At 46.5% G+C, this 26,087-nt stretch overlaps 1 protein-coding gene across 1 annotated transcript in view; it reads left to right on the forward strand.

The window, feature by feature from the left end:
- The window catches only part of TRRAP (transformation/transcription domain associated protein), a 141,439-nt gene that overhangs the window by 102,628 nt on the left and 12,724 nt on the right, over window positions 1-26,087 (forward strand). The window contains exons 60-69 of the mRNA XM_058157098.1: window positions 683-878; window positions 1,281-1,546; window positions 3,203-3,303; window positions 7,964-8,165; window positions 8,980-9,144; window positions 11,722-11,812; window positions 12,645-12,844; window positions 13,337-13,598; window positions 21,930-22,155; window positions 23,539-23,756. Of these exons, the coding sequence (XP_058013081.1) occupies window positions 683-878; window positions 1,281-1,546; window positions 3,203-3,303; window positions 7,964-8,165; window positions 8,980-9,144; window positions 11,722-11,812; window positions 12,645-12,844; window positions 13,337-13,598; window positions 21,930-22,155; window positions 23,539-23,756 (1,927 nt within the window). The remainder of the gene's footprint in view (window positions 1-682; window positions 879-1,280; window positions 1,547-3,202; window positions 3,304-7,963; window positions 8,166-8,979; window positions 9,145-11,721; window positions 11,813-12,644; window positions 12,845-13,336; window positions 13,599-21,929; window positions 22,156-23,538; window positions 23,757-26,087) is intronic.

Raw genomic sequence — 26,087 nt, forward strand, 5'->3', positions numbered from 1 at the left:
CGGTAGGCACGCTGTTGCTCTTATGCGCGCCCCTTACAGACCTCTTAGGAATGGGGTGAGGTCAACAGTGGCCAGTCTAAGGTTAAACTTTTGGGGATTTTGGGATGAGACCACAGAGTCAGGTAGTGCATTCTAGGCATTGACCACTCTGTTGCTGAAGTCGTATTTTCTGCAATCGAGTTTGGAGCGGTTCACTTTAAATTTGTATCTATTGTGTGCTTGTGTATTGTTGTGGTTGAAGTTGAAGTAGTCTTCGACAGGAAGGACGTTGTAACAGATGATTTTATGAGCTATGCTCAGGTCATACCAAAGGCATCGTAGTTCATCATTTTCTTCTGCCTCTTCCTCCTCCTCCTCCCACCCCCCATCATCATCATCTTCTTCTTCTCCTCCTTCTTCTTCTCCTTCTCCTTCTTCCTCCTCTTCCTCTTCGTCTTTTTCTCCTCCTCCTCCTCCTCCTCCTTTTCTTCCTCCTCCTTCTCCTTTTCATCCTTCTTGGTCTTGGTCTTTATCTTTTTCATCATTTTCTTCTGCCTCTTCCTCCTCCTCCTCCCACCCCCCATCATCTTCTTCTTCTCCTCCTCCTTCTTCTTCTTCTCCTTCTCCTTCTCCTTCTTCTTCTTCCTCCCTCCTCCTCTTCTTCCTCCCCCTCTTCCTTTACGTCACCCCACCCCTCCCGCAGGCTGCCCAGCAGATCATCGAACTCCAAGAGGCTGCCCAAATCAACGCAGGGTTGCAGCCGGCCAACCTCGGGCGGAACAACAGCCTCCATGACATGAAAACCGTGGTGAAGACCTGGAGGAACCGGCTGCCCATCGTCTCCGATGACCTGTCTCACTGGAGCAGCATTTTCATGTGGCGGCAGCATCATTATCAAGGTGAGAGATCCTCTCGGGATTCTGTTCTTAAGTTCTTTGGAATTTCTGCCTCTTTGGGAAGCCGAAAAGAAAACACGGTGTGTGTCTTTACGGTGCCTGCAGCATCCCAAAATCGCCGTGTGATCACCATTTGCAATCTTTCTCAGCCAACTTTCAGCCAACGAAAGTCGGTGGGGAAACCGGTTTTGCTTAATGACTGTGTGACTCGCTGAACGACCGCTTAACAACCAGGACCCAAAATGCCCATAACGTTGAGCACGGCTCCCATAACTCTCTCTTGCTTACCAACGGGAATTCCGGTACCAATTGCGGTCGTAGGTCGAGGACTAACGGTAGTTGCTTATATTCACTTCTGTCTGTCACGATGTTCCTAAAGACCTCCTCTCTTAACCACGCTTCCAGCCATCGTGAGCGCCTACGAGAACAGCGCCCAACACGACCCGAGTTCGAACAACGCCATGTTGGGCGTTCACGCCTCGGCCTCCGCCATTATCCAGTACGGCAAGATTGCTCGGAAACAGGGCCTGGTGAACGTGGCTTTGGACATCCTGAGCCGCATTCACACTATTCCCACGGTACCCATTGTGGATTGCTTCCAGAAGATTCGGCAGCAAGTCAAATGCTACCTCCAGCTCGCTGGTGTGATGGGCAAAAACGAATGTATGCAGGTACGGCAGCCATGTTCTCTAGATCGGGGTTTCTCTACCTTGGCAGAGGCGTGGACTTCAACTCCCAGGATTCCCCAGCCTGCATGTTTTAAGACAGGGGTCTCCAACCTTGGTCCCTTTAAGACTTGTGGACTTCAACTCCCAGAGTTCCTCAGCCAGCTTTGCTTTTCTGGGAGTTGAAGTCCACAAGTCTTAAAGGACCAAATTGAGACCTACTAAGATATGTGGACTTCAACTCCCAGAATCCCCCAGCCTGCATGCTTTAAGACATGTGGGCTTCAACTCCCAGAATCCCCCAGCCTGCATGCTTTAAGACATGTGGGCTTCAACTCCCAGAATCTCCCAGCCTGCATGCTTTAAGACAGGGGTCTCCAACCTTGGTCCCTTTAAGACTTGTGGACTTCAACTCCCAGAGTTCCTCAGCCAGCTTTGCTGGCTGAGGGACTCTGGGAGTTGAAGTCCACAAGTCTTAAAGGGACCAAGGTTGGAGACCCCTGCTTTAAGATATGTGGACTTCAATTCCCAGAATTCCCCAGCCTGCATGCTTTAAGATATGTGGATTTCAACTCCCAGAATCCCCCAGCCTGCATGCTTTATGATATGTGGGCTTCAACTCCCAGAATCTCCCAGCCTGCATGCTTTAAGTTATGTGGACTTGAACTCCCAGAATCTCCCAACTTGCATGCTTTAAGACATGTGGACTTCAACTCCCAGAATCTCCCAGCCTGCATGCTTTAAGTTATGTGGACTTGAACTCCCAGAATCTCCTAGCTTGCATGCTTTAAGACATGTGGGCTTCAACTCCCAGAATTCCCCCGCTTGCATGCTTTAAGACATGTGGACTTCAACTCCCAGAATCCCCCAGCCTGCATGCTTTAAGACATGTGGACTTCAACTCCCAGAATCTCCCAGCCTGCATGCTTTAAGTTATGTGGACTTCAACTCCCAGAATCTCCCAGCCTGCATGCTTTAAGACCTGTGGACTTCAACTCCCAGAATCCCCCAGCCTTCATGTTTTAAGACATGTGGACTTCAACTCCCAGAATCCCCCAGCCTTCATGTTTTAAGACATGTGGACTTCAACTCCCAGACTCCCCCAGCCTGCATGGTTTAAGACATGTGGACTTCAACTCCCAGAATTCCCCAGCCTGCATGCTTTAAGATGTGTGGACTTCAACTCCCAGAATCTCCCAGCCTGCATGCTTTAAGATATGTGGATTTCAACTCCCAGAATCTCCCAGCCTGCATGCTTTAAGACATGTGGGCTTCAACTCCCAGAATTCCCCAGCCTGCATGCTTTAAGACATGTGGGCTTCAACTCCCAGAATCTCCCAGCCTGCATGCTTTAAGACATGTGGGCTTCAACTCCCAGAATCCCCCAGCCTGCATGCTTTAAGACATGTGGGCTTCAACTCCCAGAATCCCCCAGCCTGCATGCTTTAAGACTTGTGGACTTCAACTCCCAGAGTTCCTCAGCCAGCTTTGTTTAAAGTCTTAAAGGGACCAAGATATGTGGACTTCAACTCCCAGAATTCCCCAGCCTCCAAGTTTTCAGATGTGTGGACTTCAACTCCCAGAATCCCCCAGAATATCTATATCTATATCTATATCTATATATATATTGCAAATCTTGTTATGTCCAAATCTTTCCGTCAGGGCCTGGAGGTGATCGAGTCCACCAACTTGAAGTATTTTACCAAGGAAATGACGGCCGAATTCTACGCGTTGAAGGGGATGTTTTTAGCGCAGATTAACAAGTATGTACGCCGGGCGAAACGTGACAACAACGACTGCTGAAAATGTGTGTAAACAGCACATCGGCATTTGGAGGCTTGCTTTGTTTTCTTAATTCTCGAAGTTCTGTGTGCCAAGCGAGAACTTCAGCGTGGGCAGTGAATCATAATAATAATTACTTGCACCCTAGGCAGTAATGGAGGAAGGTGGAGGGGTCCTGCCCACTTCTTCGTTTAGCCTTTTACTTGTGTTTCAGAAGTTAAAATTAGACGCGATAGAAGAATACCGTATTTTTCGGAGCATAAGATGCTCCAGAGCAGGGGTCTCCAACCTTGGCAACTTTAAGACTTGTGGACTTCAACTGCCAGAATTCCTCAGCCAGCAAAAGTTGAAGTCCACAAGTCTTAAAGTTACCTACGGGACCGTCTACTGCCGGCCTCTATCTCCCAGCGCCCGGTGCGTTCCCACAGAGAGGGACTCCTCAGGGTGCCGTCAGCCAAACAGTGTCGACTGGCGGCCCCCAGGGGGAGGGCCTTCTCTGTGGGGGCTCCGACCCTGTGGAACGAACTTCCCCTCGGGCTTCGACAACTACCTGACCTTAGGACCTTTCGCCACGAACTTAAAACCTATTTATTTCATATGGCTACACTGGCCTGATTTTAATTTTAAATTTTAATTGAATTGTTGATGGGTTTTAAATTTTGTAATTTTATGGGGTGTAATGTCATTTTAAATTTTCTGGCATATTTGAATCAGTTTTTTAAGGGTTGTTTTAATTATTGAGTATGTTTGTTTGTATTTTATTTGCCTGTTCACCGCCCTGAGTCCTTCGGGAGAAGGGCGGTATACAAATTAAAACATTATTATTATTATTATTATTAAAGTTGCCAAGGTTGGAGACCCCTGCTCCAGAGTATAAGACGCACCTTAGTTTTTGGGGAGGAAAATAGGGGGGAGAAAAATTTCTGCCTACCAGGTATTCATCTGGCTAGCGTCCTTAGCCTGGTCAGCTTCAGCACATTGGTTCGCTGGTTGTGAGCGTGCGCGGGCTCGTTGGGGCTGATAAGCAGCTTCAAAAGCTCAGTTGATCATCGGAGGGAGCTCCAGGGACTCAAGCAGGCAAAGCGTGGAAGCGGTAAGACAAGGCAGCAGCTGTTACAGGTTGCCATTTTGGGCTCTGTGCCATGCGTTCGCCACCACCACCAATAGCCACCCGAAAATGCAATGCATAGAGGCCTGAAAGCTAGTTGGGTGACTTTGGGCCAATCACCAGGAGATGGGGAGTTCTAGTCTTGCCCTAGGAATGAAAGCTAGTTGGGTGACTTTGGGCCAACCACCAGGAGACGGGGAGTTCTAGTGCCACATTAGGCATGAAAGCCAGCTGGGTGACTTTGAGCCAATCACTCTCTTTCAGTCCAAGCCACCTCACGAGGTTGTTGTTGTGGGGAAATTATGAGGAGGAAGTAGGGTTGGATATATTCGCCACCTTCAGTTGGTTGTGAAAATAATAAAGGCGGGATACAGATAAATAAAATAAAAAATAACTCTTGATCATAGAGGCTGGAACTGCGCTTTGCAGCCTGCAGATTTTTCAATCTAGAGTTTGCTGGTTTATTTTGTTGAATTAAACTTAGGCGTTGACTTAAGGCGTTCTCCTGGACGATCGGCTGTCCTTGGAGGATCACTTGACAGCCGTCGCCAGGGGAGCATTTTATCAGGTTCACCTGATTCGCCAGTTGCGCCCCTTCCTTGACCGGGACACCTTACGCACGGTCACTCACGCCCTCATCACTTCCCGCCTGGACTATTGCAATGCTCTCTACATGGGGCTCCCCTTGAAGAGCACCCGGAGGCTCCAGTTAGTCCAGAATGCGGCCGTGCGGGTGATAGAGGGAGCACCGTGTTGCTCAACACCCATCCTGCGCGGTCTACACTGGCTACCGGTAGCCTTCCGGGTGCAATTCAAGGTTTTGGTTACCATCTTCAAAGCGCTCCATGGCTTAGCACCGGGATACCTTCGAGACCGCCTTCTGCCGCCAATTGCCTCCCAACGACCCGTGTGCTCCCACTAAGTGGGCCTCCTCAGGGTGCCGTCGACCAAACAATGTAGGTTGGCAACCCCCAGGGGGAGGGCCTTCTCTGTGGCGGCACCTGCCCTGTGGAACGAGCTTCCTCCGGGATTACGACAACTCCCCGACCTCCGGACCTTCAGACGTGAACTGAAGACTTTATTATTTCAGCGCACTGGACTAGCCTAAGAATAAAATGTTTTAGCTAAATTCTAATGGGGTTTTTAATCGGTTTTTTACCGTTTTTAGTGATCTGGCTATTATAATATTTAGTTTTAATTGGGTTTTTAATGTTTATTTATTATATTGTTTTTAATATGCCTGTGAACCACCCTGAGTCCTACGGGAGATGGTGCAGTATATAAGTTTGATTAATAATAAATAAATTAATAAATAAAAGAACTTTTGAAGAAAGCCCAGCTCAGCTTACCCATTCCACTCTCTTTATATCTTTGTGAAGAGACAACCTATCTTTCCTTCTTTTACTTCAAAACACCTCACGGCCAAACGAGACATCTCACTATCGAGTTTTTCAAAATCTGTCCATCATTGACTGGAAGTCATAGTTAAACATTCAGACAATGCTATTTTCAGCCGTTGAAGACAAAAGACTGTAAAACTGGAGAGGGAAAAAATAATAATAATATCGCAATTGCACAGGGAGGGTCGAGGCAATCCGTATCCTCCCTTGGGAAAACAGAGAATTTTAAATCAGGAAAGGGCCAATTAGTTGAGCCAGAAAAGTGTGATAAACTCTTTCCATTTAAACCAAGCCCGTGAGCCATGTTCAGACATTTCCTCTACGGAGGAAGTGCAGTTTAAATAATTTATATGACTTGCCTGTCTGTCAAGGTTTGGGACAAGATATAATCCTCAAACATCACTTCACCTTGTCTCTAGTCAAAAGAAAGAAGGAAGGAAGGAAGGAAGAAAGAAAGAGAAAGAAACAAAAAAGGAAGGAAGGAAGGAAGAAGGGAAAAATCCTTACAGGGAACCGGAGATCTGATTTTTTTTCTATTTTATATTGTCAAGTTGTTCACTAAAACCTAGATTGAGTTGTGATCCTTGGCTAGCCTGTGGAAGAACAAGGATTCGGAGTTTATTCGGAGAGAATGCTCGCTCAGTTTTGCAAGCCTCTCAGCACTGGAGACTCGGGGAGATTAAAGAGTTATCAAAAGTATTTGTGATCGAAAACCCCCAGACGGGAGGCAGAAACGGAAGCAGCAGCTGCAGCAGCAGCTCGAAGACAAATCCAGTGGTTGAGCCGTCAAAAGGAGAAATACGGCCAGCCATTTATCAAGCTTGTTCAGGAATAAGTTGTAACGGCTTTGCAAGAGTCTGGGACGCTTGAAAGCCTGTTAGCCGGAAAGGAGAAGACGAAGAAGAGGGAACTGAGTTAATACCAAGGCTAATTAGCTCTTTAATAAGCTATTTGACAGGGCTATTTTGCATTTGGTGATGTGTTTTCAGCCAGTCTCATCCACTTTTTTCTTTTTTTTTTCTGCACGGGAGACATTCCTTGTGTGTCTAATCACTCTTGGCCAGACAAATCTATTCTAGTCCATTCTGCATTTTATTCTGCATTTCATTCTTCTGTTCCATTCTGTTCCGTCTATTCTATTCTATTCTATTCTATTCTGTTCTGTTCTATTCTATTCTATTCTATTCTATTCTATTCTATTCTATTCTGTTCTGTTCTGTTCTGTTCTATTCTATTCTATTCTATTCTATTCTATTCTATTCTACTCTGAATCCTATCCTATCCTATCCTATCCTATCCCATCCTATCCTATCCTATTCTTCTTTCTATCCCATCCCATCCCATCCCATCCCATCCCATCCCATCCCATCCCATCCCATCCCATCCCATCCCATCCCATCCCATCCTCTATTCTATTCTATTCTATTCTATTCTATTCTATTCTATTCTATTCTATTCTATTCTATTCTATTCTATTCCATTCCATTCCATTCCATTCCATTCCATTCTATTCTACTCTGAATTCTGTTCTATCCTATCCTATCCTATCCTATCCTATCCTATCCTATCCTATCCTATCCTATCCTATCCTATCCTATCCTATCCTTCTTTCTATCCCATCCCATCCCATCCCATCCCATCCCATCCCATCCCATCCCATCCTTTATTCTATTCTATTCGATTCGATTCTATTCGATTCGATTCTATTCGATTCGATTCTATTCGATTCGATTCGATTCTATATTATACATTATTCATTCATTCTGTCATTCTGTCACGTTTATGTAGTATATATTGGAGGTGGTGACCCTTTGAGAGCTGTGCACAACGAAATTTCATTTCAATGTATGCCAATTAGCATACATTCAAAGTGACAATACCGTTATTCTAAGTTTAATCATGATTATAAGTGAAGGTCTTTCTATAAATCTGTGTGGCTTTTGATACCAGAGACAGCAGGATGTGGGAACTTGGGTTTTTGTGTGTGTGTGTGTGTCATTTTGTTATTTTTCAAGCCTGGGAAATGCAACAACCATTGTACGGGTATTTGAACTGGCCGGTTCCATTCTCGCCTTCTCTGTGTTGTTGGCTTAATGCGCAGCAAATAACCTTCTCACCCGTGATCTCCCCCAGGTCTGAAGAAGCCAACAAGGCTTTCTCGGCGGCCGTGCAGATGCACGATGTGTTGGTGAAGGCTTGGGCCATGTGGGGGGATTACCTGGAGAACATCTTTGTCAAGGAGCGCCAGCTGCACCTCGGGGTTTCCGCGCTGACTTGTTACCTCCACGCCTGCCGGCACCAGAACGAGAGCAAATCCAGGAAGTATTTAGCAAAGGTGAGTGTTTTCTTTTGGAGAAGGAACAGCCTTGAAGGAGAGATCCCAGATGATCTCTTGATTTTGACTTGATTTTACAGCTAAAATCGGCTTACGACCACAATTGGGGGAGAGACTTTCCAGCGCTAAGGGAGGCAGCTGTTGCTGTGACCTAGGCTTCCTGCATCATTAAAACACACTCCCAAAAACCTCTTTTATTGCAACAGCTGTGAATTATGTTCATTCACAGCTGAGTCCCAATTATTTGCAAAATGTCCTTCGGGAGAAGTCCTTCGGGGATCATCACCAACCTTTAACTCCCCTTGACATGCTGCCAAAGACCTACTTGGCAAAGCCACACGGAGTCCAGAATCAAACAGAGATGCCGACTGGGAACTGAATTAACAACGTTGCTTTCCTGCAAAGGGCCCACGTGCTTTTGCTCCTCTTTTAAGCCTTATGGGAGGGGCCAGTCATCTCCCAGCCCTACTCCCGAGTCATCCCTTTTGTTTTAGCTGTTCTCGCCTTCTGGCAGCTCTGCGCATGCGCCCAACAATCTGGGTCCTCATTTTACTGATGGATGGAAGGATGAGTCAACCTTGAGCCGGTCAGGATCAAACTCCTGGCAGTGGGTGGAGTCAGCCTGCAATATACTGCAACCTTTTACTTCTTATTTTGTGATTTGCTTCAGTCCCACAAGCAGGACCGGGTGCTCCATCACGGAAGGTTTGGGAGAAAAGATTGGACAGCCATTTGTGCGGGATAAGCTCTCCTACCTTGAGCAAGGGGTTGGACTAGAAGAGCTCTAAGGTTCCTTCTACTTCTGTGATTCTAGGTTCTTTGGCTCCTGAGCTTTGACGACGACAAGAATACCCTGGCCGATGCCGTGGACAAGTATTGCATCGGCGTCCCACCCATCCAGTGGCTGGCTTGGATCCCACAGCTCTTAACCTGTTTGGTCGGATCAGAAGGAAAACTCCTCTTGAACCTTATTAGCCAGGTACGGAGGTGGAGGGCCGCGGGGGGTCCCCGCACCCCCACCCCCCACCCCGTTTTGGGCCTAGCTGGCCTCCCTACAGCCTCCAGGAACAAAAAATGGGCTGCGTGGGGGGGGGACCCCTCCTGTCGTGTCCCACCCCCCACTCCGCCGATCGAGTCAAGGAAGTCCGTAACCAATTTGGCAACGAAGCTTCTGCAGCTTGCCAAGTTCTCCGAGGTTTCTCAGGGCAGGCAGGAGTCCAAGTTGTGACTTCAGCGATAGGGTCCGGTATCAGCAAACTAGATAAGACTTTGCTTGACTCAAGGTTGGAATGCCAAAAGCAGGTCCTTTATATAGGCTGTGGGGTGTGGCTCCATGACTTAGCGTTTATCCAGGCCTGCCCCTCCCTTCCTTCTGCTGGCGTCGCCTCTCAGATCTCCGGGTCCTCCCACGCTGAATTGTCTTCAGGTGGATCTGCTGGCAGCTTCTGGGAAAGGGAGGGGTCAGAGGGAGTAGGGCCGAGTAATTCCAGCACCTTTGACAGCTGAGCCAAAGGAACACACACTGTATGAGTGAGGTTTATCGGGCTTGTCCTCCCACTCTTGGCATCCTCTCCGGGCATGGGGCCAGGGCCAGGGGCTGGAGGCATGACAGGCCGTTCATCTTTATTATCAGACTCAGAGTCTGATAAAAGGCCCGGTTGGAGACGGGAGGGGCCCGGCTGAGGAGAGGAGGGAGGACGAGTCACAACACCTCCTGCACCCTGTTTTTGGTCCTGGGGCCTACAGGAAGGCCTGCTAGGCCCAAAACAGGGCTGGGGTGGGGTGGGTCATGCGCGCATGTGCAGGGGGGCGGAGGAGTACGAAGGGGGTCGCGCACACATGCAAGGGGTGGGGCATGGGGTCACGCATGCATTGCATTATGCGTGCAGGCACACGCGCCTGCTGTTGCACACACGCATGCTTTCGGCACACGACGGCAGAAAGGTTACGTTGTGACCCAGGGCCCAAGTAGGTAGTAGGAAACTCAGTCAGTGTAAAAACAAACAAACTTCATTATAACAGCTGAGAATTAACTCATTCTCAGCTTAGTCCAACTAAATTAAAGCAAACTCCTCCCAACACAAATTCTTCAGTCCTATCACCAACCTTGGTCCAATTAGGCAAACTGCCAAAGGCCTTTCTTGGCAAATGTTCAGAAGACAGCAATATGAAACAAATGCAACAAGACAAAGCTATCAATGTTGTTTTCCGGCAAAGAGCCCAAATGCCATTGCTGGTCTTTTAAGCCTTATGGGAGGGGCCAATCATCTCTTGGCCCTACTCCCGAGTCGTGCTCTTTGCTTGAGCTGCTCTTGCCTTCTGGCAGCTCTTCTCATGCATGAACTAGGAACAGGCTCCTCCTGTTCCCCTGCTCACTACTGTCAGCCTCTGGAGGCTCCGGAGTCTGCACATCACTCCCAGATGGCCCTGGCCCCACCTCTGCCTCCGACGCAGAGCCCTCATCCGGAGCTTCCCCAGCCTCCAGGACTGGCCCATGCTCTTCCTCAGCCTCATCGCTGTCCAACTCCATTGCCAGGTCTGCAGGCTGCTGGCAGACCACATGGCTGAAGTTAGCCATCACTAGTATAAGGTCTCTTGCCTTGGGCAGGGGGTTGGACTAAACGGCCTCCAAGATCCCTTTTAGTCCTATGATTCTCTGAATTTTTTTTGGAGGGGGCAATGGAACGATTCTGGGGAAGGGGAAACACCCAGACTTTGATGGATACATAAAATGGTTCCAAATTTACACTCTGGATGGACTCTTTTAGAATAGAATAGAATAGAATAGAATAGAATTTTTTATTGGCCAAGTGTGATTGGACACACAAGGAATTTGTCTTGGTACATATGCTCTCAATGTACATAAAAGAAAAGATACCTTCATCAAGGTACAACATTTACAACACAAATGATGGTCAATATATCAATATAAATCATAAGGATTGCCAGCAACAAGTTACAGTCATACAGTCATAAGTGGAAAGAGATTGGTGATGGGAACTATGAGAAAATTAATAGTAGTGCAGATTCAGTAAATAGTTTGACAGTGTTGAGGGAATTATTTGTTTAGCAGAGTGATGGCCTTCGGGAAAAAACTGTTCTTGTGTCTAGTTGTTCTGGTGTGCAGTGCTCTATAGCATCGTTTTGAGGGTAGGAGTTGAAACAGTTTATGTCCAGAATGTGAGGGGTCTGTAAATATTTTCACGGCCCTCTTCTTGATTCGTGCAGTATACAGGTCCTTTTCTGATAGCGTCTCCTTCAAAGCTTGTGCAACATCTCTATGGTGAGAGGAGGCCAGCTAGATTTCAGATTTGTATAAAATCCTCCCCACAATCACCGTATGAACCTTTTCGTTTCTAGACAAACATAGCCTTTCCAACGCCCCCTCCCCTCCCTTCCTCTCTCTCTCTCCTCTATATAAATCATTATTAATTGATTTCACGGAGTCAAAAAGCTAGGCGTGAATCAGTGGGCAGGTCGCCCTATCACAATACTTCGGAGACACGGCCGTTGAACTTTAACGCGCGCTTCGGTGTTTTTTTTCCCCACTCCATAGGTTGGACGTGTCTACCCTCAAGCGGTTTACTTCCCCATCCGGACTCTCTATTTGACGTTGAAGATAGAACAACGGGAGCGCTACAAAAGCGGTAAGCGGGGGGAACATCGCAGTGCTAACAACAACATGGTTGTTAGATCCAGCTCTCCCGTGGCTGGAGAGACGGACAGATCCTTCATTAGCCTTCTTCACTAATTGAAGAACGAGATGAGATGGCCTTCGCTGAACCTCATTGAATTGCTGCTTTAATGATCTTTTCGATGATGGATGGAATTTAGCCGTTCTAAAATTTGCAACTGCGGTCAGGATTTTGTTGGCTGGTGTCCGGTGCTCTCCGAGCGTGGTTGTTTGCTTGCAGACGTTTCATGACCAAACTAGGTAACATCATCAGTGTTAGATGGGATTTGTGGGAGGAGGAGGAGTGAGAAAGAGAAGGAAGAGGGGAAGAAGTAGAAAGGAGGAGGAGGAAGAGAAGACAGGAAGAGGAAGAGGAGGAGGGCTTTAAGGGCTTTATTGATTCCTGAGCTTGGTGGTTTTTTTGCAGACGTTTCATGACCAAACTAGGTAACATCATCAGTGGTGAAAGGAAGTGGGGTTTGTTGTGAGAGGAGGAGGAGGAGGAGGAGAAGAAGAAGAAGGAGGAGGATTGTGGGGTCCTTGGTGCTCTCTGAGCTTGGTGGTTTCCTTGCAGACTTTTCATTACCAAACTAGATAATATCATCAGTCCTAGCCCTTGGGTCTCGAACTTAGGCGTCTTAAGTACTAGGGATCTCCCCCCCCCCCCGCTTTCTGTTACTACGCCCTATAACAACATAGAGTTCCAGAAGGTTCCGTTGTATCGTTTTCCCAACTTGGTCTACTTCAAAGGACTGACGCCTTCTCCTTCCCATCTTCTCCCCCTCCCCACCCCCCTCAAACCAAAGATTCCGGACAGCAGCAGCCGAGTTCCGTCGGAAGCCAGTCTCATTCTGCGTCGGATCCCGGACCGATCCGAGCGACGGCCCCGATGTGGCGATGCAGCCGTATCATGCACATGCAGCGGGAGCTGCACCCGACGCTCCTCTCGTCTCTGGAAGGGATCGTGGATCAGATGGTCTGGTTCCGAGAAAACTGGCACGAGGAGGTAGGCCGCCCTTTCAGTCGGTCGATGGCAGCGGTGGGCTTCAGAAATTTTAGCAAGGGGTTCTCTGCCTGGTTGTTGGGTGGGCGTGGCTATAGTGGGTGTGGCCTAGTCAGCCTCCTGCACTATGGGGGGGGCTTTTTTGCCCTCCCCGGGCTCTGGAGGCTTTTCTTGAGTCTCCGGTAGGGCGAAAACTGCCTCCCCAGGCTCTGGAGGCCCTCTGGAGGCTGGAAATGGGCCTGTTTCTGCCCTTTCCAAACTTCCGTTAGGCCCATTTTTCTTCTCTTCTCTTCTCTTCTCTTCTCTTCTCTTCTCTTCTCTTCTCTTCTCTTCTCTTCTCTTCTCTTCTCTTCTCTTCTCCTCCTCTCCTCCTCCTCTTCTCCTCTCCTCTCCTCTCCTCTCCTCTCCTCTCCTCTCCTCTCCTCTCCTCTCCTCTCCTCTCCTCTCCTCTCCTCTTCTCTTCTCTTCTCTGTCTCTGACCTGTCCCATCTTTAGGTTCTCCGACAACTTCAGCAAGGCCTTGCCAAGTGCTATTCGGTGGCCTTCGAGAAGAGCGGGGCTGTTTCCGATGCCAAGATCACACCCCACACCCTGAATTTTGTCAAGAAGCTGGTCAGCACTTTCGGAGTGGGCCTGGAGAACGTCTCCAACGTCTCCACCATGTTTTCCAGCGCAGCTTCTGAATCGCTAGCAAGGAGGGCTCAGGCCACAGCTCAGGACCCTGTCTTTCAGAAACTCAAGGGCCAATTCACAACAGGTGAGATAATTTCTAGGCGAGCCGGAAATTCAGTTTGGTGTACTGTCCTCCCTTGCCTCCGTTTAAACGATGGCTTAATTAGCCAGCACTATCAGCCCTGCCAGCAAAAGAGGGAGCGTCTGCCAAGCGTCTCTGTTATCTCCCTTGACGCCGATGAGTCACCCAGGAACAAACAATACTTCAGCTCTTAGTTAAACAGTTGATTTGCCCGCTATGAAAAGGCACAGTAGCTCTTGCTGCCTTTATATCCTGTGGGGTGTGGCTCCATGACTCAGCACTTCCTAGGCCTGCCCCACCCCTGCTTCTGTTGCTCCCTCCTCTCCTGCCTACGGAACCTAGGGTCCAGCCAGGCCTGATTGCCATCAGCTGGGCCTGGAGGTATGTCCTGGGGGGTGGGGGGAGAGTCAGGGGACGGAGGCCTTGTTATCTCTTCCACCTGACCTGCCTCTGGCTCCTGGAGCTGAGCCAGGGAAGCCGGTGCTCCCGAGGTAAATCCTGACGGCCCTTCCCCCTCACTTTCCAAGTCACTTTCTGGCAGGAGTGCCAGCTCGGGGGGGGGGCGCAGACACAACATTTGGGTTTGTTTTGTTCTGATCCTGACCTCAGTTTTAAATTAACCAGGATTCCCCAAACGTTGGAATTCAGAACATTCATTATTGTCTTTGAAGTAGGACATTGTCTCTGCTTATTTAAATAATATTTAGGTAGTTCATGTATGTTGGTTTGCTTGTTTGCTTAAAACATGCATTTTTCACATTTTCAAATGCAGTAGACACCGATTGGGTTTTTTTCAGAGGCAGCTAATTTTCTTCAATTTCTGAAATAGGATTCTTGAACCAATCAGGATTGGTGAAAGGATTCTTTTCAGAAGGACAGTAATAAAAAAGACCCCTTTTAAACTTCTTCAGAATCTTTTTATTTTTTCAATTGTGATTAAGCCCGACTAATGAAGATGCAAATAGACCTTTTAATGTAGCCTGAGATGAGATCACTTTGTAATCTGTTTAAAAGTTGGGCCTTGAATTAATGTTGAAAGATGGAGGGGAAACGGCTGCCATGAAATCGGCTGGTGGGACTTCAGGTTTCGAGTTGTGGGATTTAATATCATTGTTCCAAGTGACACCCCCAACGAAAGAAAACTCCATGGCTTGAGTTTCCTCAAAGTTACGTTTTATTAGAGATGTCATATTGCCACACAGAAAGTTGGACTATAAGAAAGGCTGAGCGCCAAAGAATTAAGGCCTTTGACCTCTGGCGCTGGAGAAGACTCCTGCGAGTCCCTTGGACTGCAAGGCGATCCAACCGGTCAGTCCTGGAGGAGATCAACCTGACTGCTCTTTAGAAGACCAGATCCTGAAGAGGAAACTCAAATACTTTGGCCACCTAAGGAGAAGGAAGGACTCCCTGGAGAAGAGCCTCATGCTGGGAACGATTGAGGACAAAAAAAGAAGGGGACGGCAGAGAAGGAGGTGGCTGGATGGAGTCACTGAAGCAGTCAGCGTGAGCTTAAATGGACTCCAGGGGATGGTGGAGGACAGGAAGGCCTGGAGGAACGTGGTCCATGGGGTCGTGATGGGTCAGACACGACTTTGCAACTAACAACAACAATTGGCACAGCTGGGAAAACCCAAATCTGAAAGCTTCCAGGTTTTCCCCACCCAAAAGAAAAAGTCCAAGCCCCTTCCCCTTGCGCCCACATGTCCATCACGTGGCCCAATCAGTGCACCGTCCCAACTGGAGATGCCTCCCAGTCACAACCTTCTAGGTGCAAGGCAGGATGTCCTTGACTCTCTGAGAAAGGAGTGTTCTTATGACTACATATCACCCAGGTTCCATACAATCCCCCCTCCCAGTTTTCCACAGTAGTAAATGTGGCAGGCCTGAAGATCTGGTGCAAAAGATGGCTTCCAGGCCTGACATGCAATTCATTTGGCAGAAAATAAGGATTTTGATTTAACGTGAAACGGGAAATAGCCTCTCCGTGCCGCTGGATTAATGGCGATTTAATCACCCGACTGTTCCGCAGCTGATGGAAATCGTCCGGATTTATAATTTCTTTGCTGCCCATTATACAGGTAGTCAGTCCTCCGATGTCAAAGCTCTTCTTAATCCACCTGTCAATTATTCCGGGATTTCAGAAGGAAGTTCAGAGCCGAGTCCAAAACGTACCTTTCCTTCCAACTAGATTGTCATTTATTTTTATTTTTTTGTTGTTCCAAGTCCGAAGCCCTTCCACCACCGCAGGTAATCAAAGATCGGACTTGGGGGGAATCGATGCCAAAAAGAGATCATTAAAGCTGCCGGCAGAACAGGCAACTGATTACATTGCCGGTAATCCTTTACCTTTCTTTAAAAAACAAATCTGGATGCCATTAAACGAGTCCAGCGTGAAGCCTTTCTTGGCACGAACAAACGCCCCTAATTATTTGCGTCGCCTCTTGCCATTCCCACCCGGCCCTGCGAAGCAACAGCAACCAGGAAGAAGACAGAAACGAATTCAAATGAAAGCGTTTTCGGCGGAGGAAAAAACGATTCCTGCCGTGCAGAGGATAACTCGCATTTTTTAAAAAAGAACAAAACCCAAAAACTTTAACGCTGCTGATTTTTTTTTCACCTTGATTTTGCATATCGTTGGCGAGGTGGTTATATTCTCCCCCCCGCCCCCCGGTTGGGGTGGGTGCATATTTTGGGCGCTTCAGGTAGCTGTAATTACCAAATCGTGATTGCGTCTTTCTCACTCGTCTCCCGAACCTTTTACTGCAATTGTTCACTAGAGGGTAGACTTGGAATTAAAGTTGAGGTGATTTTTTTATTTCTTTCTAACCTTCATCATCGACCCAAGAGATGCTGGAAAATATTTGGGGCCTTTCTTTCTTTCTTTCTTTCTTTCTTTCTTTCTTTCTTTCTTTCTTTCTTTCTTTCTTTCTTTCTTTCTTTCTTCCTTCCTTCCTTCCTTCCTTCCTTCCTTCCTTCCTTCCTTCCTTCCTTCCCTCCCTCCCTCCCTCCCTCCCTCCCTCCCTCCCTCCCTCCTTCCCTTCCTTTCTTCTAAAAAAGTGTTTTGTACAATAAATCTAATTTATAATTAATTTATTTTAATTCTGGGACACGGTAGCTCAGTGGCTAAGACGCTGAGCTTGTCAATCGAAAGGTCGGCAGTTCAGCGGTTCGAATCCTTACCGCCGCGTAATGGGGTGAGCTCCCGTGACTTGTCCCAGCTTCTGCCAACCTAGCAGTTTCGAAAGCAGGTAAAAAATGCAAGTAGAAAACATAGGGACCACCTTTGGTGGGAAAGGAACAGCGTTCCGTGCGCCTTTGGTGTTGAGTCATGTCGGCCACATGACCACGGAGACGTCTTCGGACAGCGCTTGCTCTTCGGCTTTGAAACGGAGATGAGCACCGCCCCCTAGAGTCGGGAATGATTAGCACATATGTGTGAGGAGAACCTTTACCTTTACAAAAAATCTATGGTGTGAGATGAATTCGAGCCATTCATCTCGTTCTTAACGGGCATCTTGCAAAATGTTTTTGATGGGTGGCCTGTTGGGTAGACTGTTTGTTACCCCAAGGCACACAAACGTGTTGGGTATCACAATGCATTATCAAGCAAGCTTGACAATCCTACGATCGAATGCCAGGACATAAATCTATGTGAATAAATGGGTTGGCTCCGTGCAAATACTCTCCCCCCCCTCTGGAGAGACAGCATCCTTTCCCTGCTTCACCTGTCCTCAGGTACGCCCGCCATTAAACGAGGAGGCTGTTGACACAGATGAGTCGAAGCTGCCTCAAAATGGAAGAAGGCCTCTTTGTATTCTTTCTTTTCTTCCCCTCCCCCCCTTAAATGATTAGGTTATTTTGATGTATGTGTCGTACTCCAGAGCAGGGCTGAAAAATTTTAGTTTTGAGATGGCAGCCCGTTTCAATCTTCAGGTCCCCTCTGGGTTGGCTGGGGATGATGGAGGAGATTGTCAAGCACGTTTAGAGGGCATCGCACGGGGGAAGCGCGGTGTATGGATGTCTTTCTGCAGCTTTGAAGGCTGGGGAGGGCGTTTTGGAAACCTGGCGATGTGCCGATAGTCTGTCTTAGTCCCTCCTAAAGGGATTAAAAATGTTGGTATTTGAAAACAGGGAAATCCAGCTGTTGAAAGCTGCTCAGCCGATCTTCTTAACGTCTTGTTTTTGAGTAAGATGGAAGGTGGGGGAAGGGAGGAGGAGAAGCAGAAAGAGGAGAAGCACAAGGAAGAGGAGGAGAAGGAGGAAGAGGAGGAGCCGGAAGAGGAGGAGAAGCAGAAAGGAGGAGAAGCAGGAGGAGGAGGAGAAGAAGAAGAAAGGAGGAGAAAGAAGGAGGAGAAGCAGGAGGAAGAGAAGAAGGTAAAAGAGGAAGAGGAGATGCTGAAGGAGAAGAAGAAGCAGAAAGAGAAGATTAAGGAGGAGGGACAGAAGCAGGAGGAGGAAGAGGAGGAGGAAGAGGCGAAGGAGAATTCCAGACAGAAGTTGCTTATGTCAAGCCTTTTATTATCAAACTGCCCAAGGAGCTGCTGATCCAGTTCTACAGAGGAATTATTGAGTCTGTCATTTGCACCTCTATAACTGTCTGGTTCGGTTCTGCAACCCAACAAGAAAAACACAGACTTCAGAGGATAATTAGAACTGCAGAAAAAATAATTGCTACCAACCTGCCTTCCATTGAGGACCTGTATACTGCACGAATCAAGAAGAGGGCCGTGAAAATATTTGCAGATCCCTCGCATCCTGGACATAAACTGTTTCAACTCCTACCCTCAAAACGACGCTATAGAGCACTGCACACCAGAACAACTAGACACAAGAACAGTTTTTTCCCGAAGGCCATCACTCTGCTAAACAAATAATTCCCTCAACACTGTCAGACTATTTACTGAATCTGCACTACTATTAATCGTTTCATAGTTCCCATCACCAATCTCTTTCCACTTATGACTGTATGACTATAACTTGTTGCTGGCAATCCTTATGATTTATATTGATATATTGATCATCAATTGTGTTGTAAATGTTGTACCTTGATGAACGTATCTTTTCTTTTATGTACACTGAGAGCATAGGCACCAAGACAAATTCCTTGTGTGTCCAATCACACTTGGCCAATAAAATTCTATTCTATTCTATTCTATTAAATATATGTTTCTCTTTAAGGAGGATTACCTTTCCAATCACCCACTGCTCCTTTTTTATGGGATGGCCCTGAAAATAAAAAGATTTCCATTTTGGGTTAATGTGGAGCTGAACAAATCCCAGCCACCAGGTTTGTTACTTAAACACAGCGGGGCGGATTTGGCATGAAAATACTCGAAAGACACTGAGGTCTGTGCTTTTCACATCCTCGGATTCCTCTTTCAATTAAATTTTATAAAGCCCTTGCAAAGCGGTTCACAGTAAAGCAACTAATAACACAGAATCGCATGTTATTAAAGATGATTACAGGGGCAATAAAAATGAGACATTTAGGGACAAATGGAAATGCAAAGTGTGAGACAGGCCGTAAAAATAATATTGGGTGGGGGGTGGGGAACCCGGATTAAAACTATCTAGTGTCAACCACCCGTCAATTGCTGTTTAGAAACAGTCTAATGAAAATGCCAGACCAAAATAGAAAATATAGGTGCTGTCAAAAAACTTGAAAGGCAGATATTGGCAACTCTACGCAAGATAATTCCAGTGGCACCAACAACTCCTCTATTGCCATTTTCCTGATTTTAACTGTTATGGATAGTTTTCTTTTTCCTTTTTTTTTTTTAAAGAAAAAAAATGTTTTCTTAAACCGGTATGAAAACAGAATAACAGAGTTGGAAGGGACCTTGGAGGTCTTCTAGTCCAGCCCCCTGCTTAGGCAGGAAACCCTACACCACTTCAGACAAATGGTTATCCAATCTCTTCTTAAAAACTTCCAGTGTTGGAGCATTCACAATTTCTGCAGGCAAGTCATTCCACTTATTAATTGTTCTAACTGTCAGGAAATTCCCCTTTAGTTCTAAGTTGCTTCTCTCCTTGATTAGTTTCCACCCATTGCTTCCTGTCCTGCCTTCAGGTGCTTTGGAGAATAGCTTGACTCCCTCTTCTTTGTGGCAACCCCTGAGATATTGGAACACTGCTATCATGTCTGCCCTTGTCCTTCTTTTCATTAAACTAGACATACCCAGTTCCTGCAATCGTTCTTCATACATGTTTTAGCTTCCAGTCCCCTAATCATCTTTGTTGCTTTTCCCTGCCCATCATTCTAGAGCAGGGGGTCTGCAACCTTAAACACTCAAAGAGCCATTTGGACCCGTTTCCCACAGAAAAGAAAACACCGGGAGCCACAAAACCCTTCCTATGCCTGACTATTTCTTGAGCGGCCACAAAACTAGCATATGTAGTTGAATTAAATGTTCTGTTTTCTTCTGAAACTTTTCTTGGATTTATCCATGGTTGGCCTACTGGGGGTTGAAAAGCTCAATAAATCGCGTGCCGGTGGGTGTTGCACATTGGCGGTTTTTGAATGACAGGGAGCCGCAGCAGAGGGATGAAAGGGCCACATGCGGCTCCAGGGCCGCAGGTTGCTGACCTCTGTTCTGGAGTCTCCACATCTGAGCCTGTACTGATTGGGCAGTCTATAAGTTGAGTGAATTGAATGAACGAATGAATGAGATTTGATTTCCTCTAAACAAATGGGCCTCTGTGGCTCAGATTGGTAAAACAGTCTGTTAGTAACACAGCTGCCTGCAATTACTGCAGGTTCTAGTCCCACCAGACCCAAGGTTGACTCAGCCTTCCATCCTTTATAAGGTAGGTAAAATGAGGACCCAGATTGTTGGGGGCAATAAGTTGACTTTGTATATAAATATACAAATAGGATGAAGACTATTGCTAACATAGTGTAAGCCGCCCTGAGTCTTCGGAAAAGGGCGGGATATAAATGCAAAAAAAAAAATATATCTTTATTTATTTATTTATTTATTTTTCGTATTTTTAAACCGCCCTTCTCCGGGGAGTCAGGGCGGTGTACAGCATAGATAAAACACAAAAACCAAAAAATTTAAAATACAATATTAATTAAAAATCTGATTCAATAGGCTGAATATTTAAAATTAATAAGTAAAAAAATTATAAAATAAATTAAACCCCTTAAAAACCCCACTAATAAACCCTCGATTAAAATTTATCATTAGGCCAGAATCTTTGGGCATATTCCCCCCCCCCCAAAAAAAAAAGGAAAGAAAAGAAGGATAATATGCTTCTTGTAGAGCAATATGATCCCTACCTGGTTTTTTTTTTTTTTTTTTGACATGCAAAATTGTGTGTGATTCCTGCTTGGCCCGGGGGTTGGACTAGATGACCTACAAGGTCCCTTCCAACTCTGTTTTCTCTGCTCTGTTCTGATTTACTGCACATCTAGTTAACCTTTGGGAAGTTGACGTGACGTGAAAGAAATGACCTATCTATTTTTATGCAATGAACTGCCACACAGAATGAAATGTTCAGTTTCTCCCCCACCCCCCCTTTTGTAAGTAGGGTTATCCCACCAACGAGTAACACCCACAAAATGTCAAAACGTATTTTGTTTTGACACTGTGTAAGTTGGAACAGATCATCCTAGGTCACTGTCGCTTATCTATTTTAAACCTTGGAGGATAAAGTGCTGAAAATTTCTTAAAGTTGAACCAACTTGATTGCATCTGATTAATACTCTGCTTTAAGCCTCTAGGAACCACTAAGTCACTTCTAACTAAATATCAGCGGGGAAAAATACAGATTCAGAACAATAAAGTAAATTACCGGAAATCACATCATCATCTTTTTTTTTAATGACCCCATGATCCCTTGTAGGGTGGAATCTGGGCAACTGAATGGAGCCGAGTGTTTACTGGCCGGATGCCTTTCAAGTCGCTAGCGCGGAGTTTTGTTCGGCAGATATATTCTCATTGTGCCCAGAGAGAGAAAAATATCTGCCTCTACCTAGGATCGAAATCACCCAGCCTCCTGATTGTGAAGCGAAAGCTACGCCTCTAGGCCGCCTCACCACCCAAAATACCGGAAATCATATAACCGTGAGAAATTCGGCAAGAAAGCTGTGTCTTCCCAGATTTCCTACACGTCTGAAGATGTACGATGTTCCTATTTGGGGTTTTGTTGCTTTTTTGTTAACGCTTTTCATTGTAACATCCTTTTACATTGGTAGACAGAAGAGGGAGAGGAAATAAAATTCTGAAAACCAACTTAACGGCGTCTGCACCACAGGTACCTTAATGCTTTTTCATCCCCATTTCTAACAGATTGTTTCTTCTTCTCCCCCCCCCCCCTTCTCTCTCGTAGATTTCGACTTCAGCGTGCCGGGTTCCATGAAACTCCACAATCTCATTTCGAAGCTGAAGAAGTGGATCAAAATCCTGGAGGCCAAAACCAAGCAGCTGCCCAAATTTTTTCTCATCGAGGAAAAGTGTCGTTTTCTTAGCAACTTCTCTGCCCAGACAGCTGAAGTGGAAATTCCTGGGGAATTCCTGATGCCAAAACCGACTCACTACTACATCAAAATTGCCCGGTAAGGGAAGGCCAGTAAAATAGAGAACTTGGTTGTAGTGTTGTGTGGTTCTGGATACAGTTGTCTTTAAATTCTATTCTATTCTATTCTATTCTATTCTATTCTATTCTATTCTATTCTATTCTATTCTATTCTATTCTATTCTATTCTATTCTATTCTATTCTATTCCTTTCCATTCCTTTCCATTCCTTTCCATTCCTTTCCATTCTCTATTCTGCATCCTATCCTAGTCTGCAGTCTATTCTATTCTATTCTGTTCTAGTCTAGTCTAGTCTAGTCTAATGGATTTTTTAAAGCACACCTTTTAAGAGCAAGATACTTTTGATCAAGGACACCGATAGAAGAAAATATTTGTAACTCAGGATTGAATTCTGGGGTCCTTGGTGCTCACTGAGCTTAGTTGTTTTCTGGCAGATGTTTCATTACCCAACTAGGGAATGTTATCAGTGTTAGATGGGAGAAGATGAAGAAGAGGAGGAGGAAGAGGAAGAGGAGGAGGGGGGGGGACTGGACTGGGACTAGGACTGTGGGGTCCTTGGTGCTCTCTGAACTTAGTTGTTTTCTGGCAGATGTTTCATTACCCAACTAGGGAATGTAATCAGTGTTAGATGGAGAAGAGGAGGTGGGATGAGGAGGACTGGGAGGTGTTTGTCAAAACGGCAAAATGTGCTTCCTATTGTTAGCATTTTAAGTAAGGTAATAGAATTCCTCCTTTCTGTCTCCCTCTCTCTCTCCCTCTCTCTGTCTCTCTTCCTCCCTCCCTCCCTCCCTCTCTCTGTCTCTGTCTCTCTCCCTCTTTCTCTCTTCCTCCCTCTCTCTCTCCTCTCTCTGCCTCTGTCTCTCTCTCTCTCTGTCTGTCTTTCCCTCCCTCCCTCTCTCTGTCTCTCTCTCTTTCTCTGTCTCTCCCTCTCTCTCTCTTTCTCTCTCTTTCTCTCTCCCTCCCTCCCTCCCTCCCTCTCTCTGTCTCTCTCTCCCCCTCTTTCTCTCTTCCTCTCTCTCTCCCCTTTCTCCCTCTGTCTCTCCCCCTCTCTCTCCCTCTCTCTTTCTCCCCAGTCTCTCTCCCCTTCTCTCTCTCTCCCTCCCCCCCTCTCTCCCCCCCTCTCTCCTTCCCTCCTCTTTCTCTCTTCCTGTCTCCCTCTCCCTCCCCCCCTCTCTCTGTGTCTTTCTCTCCCCCCTTTCTCTCCCTCTCCCTCCCTCTCTCTGTCTCTCTCCCTCCCTCTCTCTGTCTCTGTCTCTCTCTGTCTGTCTCTGTCTCTCTCTTTTTAAAATCCGGCTTTCATCTCGAAGGAGAGAAATAAAGCTTTAGAATTAGGGAAACTCGACTGCTTTATATCTTTCTTTTTTTGGTTCTCTCTTCTTCTCCTCCCCCCCCCCCCACATAGATTTATGCCCAGGGTAGAGATCGTACAGAAACATAACACCGCGGCTAGAAGACTGTATATCCGAGGCCATAATGGGAAGATTTACCCCTACCTTGTCATGAACGACGCTTGTTTGACCGAGTCACGTAGAGAGGAACGAGTCCTGCAACTCCTTCGCCTCCTCAACCCCTGTTTGGAAAAGAGGAAAGAAACCACAAAGAGACACCTGTTCTTCACTGGTGAGTGTGAGAAGATAGAGGTAAAGGTAAAAAAATCTTCCAGTATCTCAGGGGCTGCCCCAAAGAAGAGGGAGTCAAGCTATTCTCCAAAGCACCTGAAAGCAGGACCAGAAGCAACGGGTAGAAATTAATCAAGGAGAGAAGCAACTTAGGACTAAGGAGAAATTTCCTGACAGATAGAACAGTTAATCAGTGGGAACAACTTGCCTCCAGAAGCTGTGAATTCTCCAACATGGAATTTTTAAAGAAGAGATTGGACAACATTTGTCTGAAATGGTGTAGGGTTTCCTGCCTAAGCAGGGGGTTGGACTAGAAGACCTCCAAGGTCCCTTCCCACTCTCTTATTCTATTCTTCCTTGGAGGTCCTTGGACAGAGCCTGGGTGATTATTTTTCAGAGCAGGAAGTTGCACTGGTCATAAACGGTCATAAAATGGATTTACTTAACCGCCGTCTTGCTTAGCAACAGAGCATATGGTCGCAGTTGTCGTCTTACCTGTAAAATCCCCGTTGGCAAAATAGCATAATACTTGGCATTGTTAATTCACAGCGCTCTGTTAAAAACGTCAGATTTCTCTTTGGTTACAAATTTATGTCCGTCGTTTTTTGCTTCTCAATTATATTTGATTACAGTATTCAAACAAAACGTTTTGGTTCTGGAGGCTTTATTTTTATATATATTATATATATATAAAACATTCCGTGAGTTTACTGATGGCTGACTATATATAGTGGCCTGTCACACAATAATTCTTTGCGTACAATAAAAGAGAAAGAGAGAGAGAGGAAAAAAAAAACACCCACCAAGAACATGCTTGGAAAGTAAATATTTCCATCAGAGTCATTTTTAACAACCCATTTGAGATGGGATGTATTGTTACTTTAATGCTTTCCCCCCACTCTCTTTCTTTTTTCTGCACCCAAATTTTGACAGCTCTTATTTATTTGCAACAAAGTCCAATTCATTCTATCCGAGTCTGGCAAATAAAAACCCAATGCAGCTTTTCATCTTTAAAGAAACAGCAACCTGGCCGGGTCCGTAAATAGAAAGTGAAACCTTGTGGAGGCTGATGACTCACGTAATGACCCCATCGCTTAGCGACGGAGGTTTTGCTTTGTATTTTTGGGCTTGGAAACCCAATACATCACTGGGAGGTGGCTCCTGGACAAACTAACTGACCCCTCCTTCCCTCCCTCTCCTTCTCTCTCTTCTCTTTCTCCTTCTGCCTTTCTCTTTCTCTCTCCCTCTCTCCTCTTCTCTCCCTCTCCTTCTGTCTCTCTCTTTGTCTCCTCTTTCTTTCCTTCTCTCTTTCTCCTTCTCTCCCTCCCTCCCACCCTCCCACTCTCCTTCCCTCTTTCTCCTCTTTCTCTTTCTTTCCTTCTCTCTTTCTCCTTCTCTCCCTCCTTCCCTCTCTCCTTCTCTCCTTCCTTCTCTTTCTCCTGTCTCCCTCTTTCTCTCTCCTCTCTCTCTCTCTCTTTCTTTCCTTCTCTCTTTCTCCCCTCTCTCTCTCCTCCTCTCCTTCTCTCTTCTCTCCTTCTGTCTCTCTCTTTCTCCTTCTCTCCCTCCCTCCCTCTCTCCTTCTCTCTCTCTCCTTCTGTCTCTCCCTCCTGTCTCGCTCTTTCTCTCCTCTTTCTTTCCTTCTCTCTCTTTCTCCTTTCTCTCTCCCTCCCTCTCTCCTTCTCTCCTCTCTCTTCCCTTCTGCTGCTCTCTTCTCTCCTCCTCTCCTTCTCCTTCTGTCTCTCTTCTCTCCTTCTCTCTCTCCTTCTGTCTCTCTCTCCCTCCCTTTCTCTTTCTCCTTATGTTTCTCTCTCTCCTTCTGTCTCTCTCTCCCTCTTTCTCTCTCCTCTTTCTTTCTCCTTATGCCTCTCCCTCCCTCTTTTCTTCTCTCTCTTTCTCCTTCTGTCTCTCTCTCTCTCTCTCTCTCCCTCCCTCCTCTCTCCACTCTCTTACCCCTTCTGTCTCTCTCTTTATCTCCTCTCTCTCTCTCTCCCTCTTTCCCCCTCTCTCTTTCTCCTTCTGTTTCTCTCTCTCTCCTTCTGTCTGTATGTCTCTCTCTCTCTCTCTCATAGCCAAAGACCATGATGCTCTTCACTTAATCATCTCAGCTTTTATTTAGATGGGCAGGTCTCCCGGCCCTTTGCTCTCTCCTTCAATCTCCCCCCATTGTTTGATCTCTCCCTCCTCCAGAGGTCACCTCGGAAGCAACCCAAGCCTTGACAATAGAGAGGCTGCCCACCCATCGCAAAGCACACAGTTCCTCCCTTTTCTCTCCCGCAGAAAAGGGCGTGGGTTCCAGTAGATTGTTGGGAAAGCTTTAAAACTGTGCTGACTG

Source organism: Ahaetulla prasina, chromosome 14 (assembly GCF_028640845.1).
Source record: "Ahaetulla prasina isolate Xishuangbanna chromosome 14, ASM2864084v1, whole genome shotgun sequence".
Lineage (NCBI taxonomy): Eukaryota > Metazoa > Chordata > Lepidosauria > Squamata > Colubridae > Ahaetulla > Ahaetulla prasina.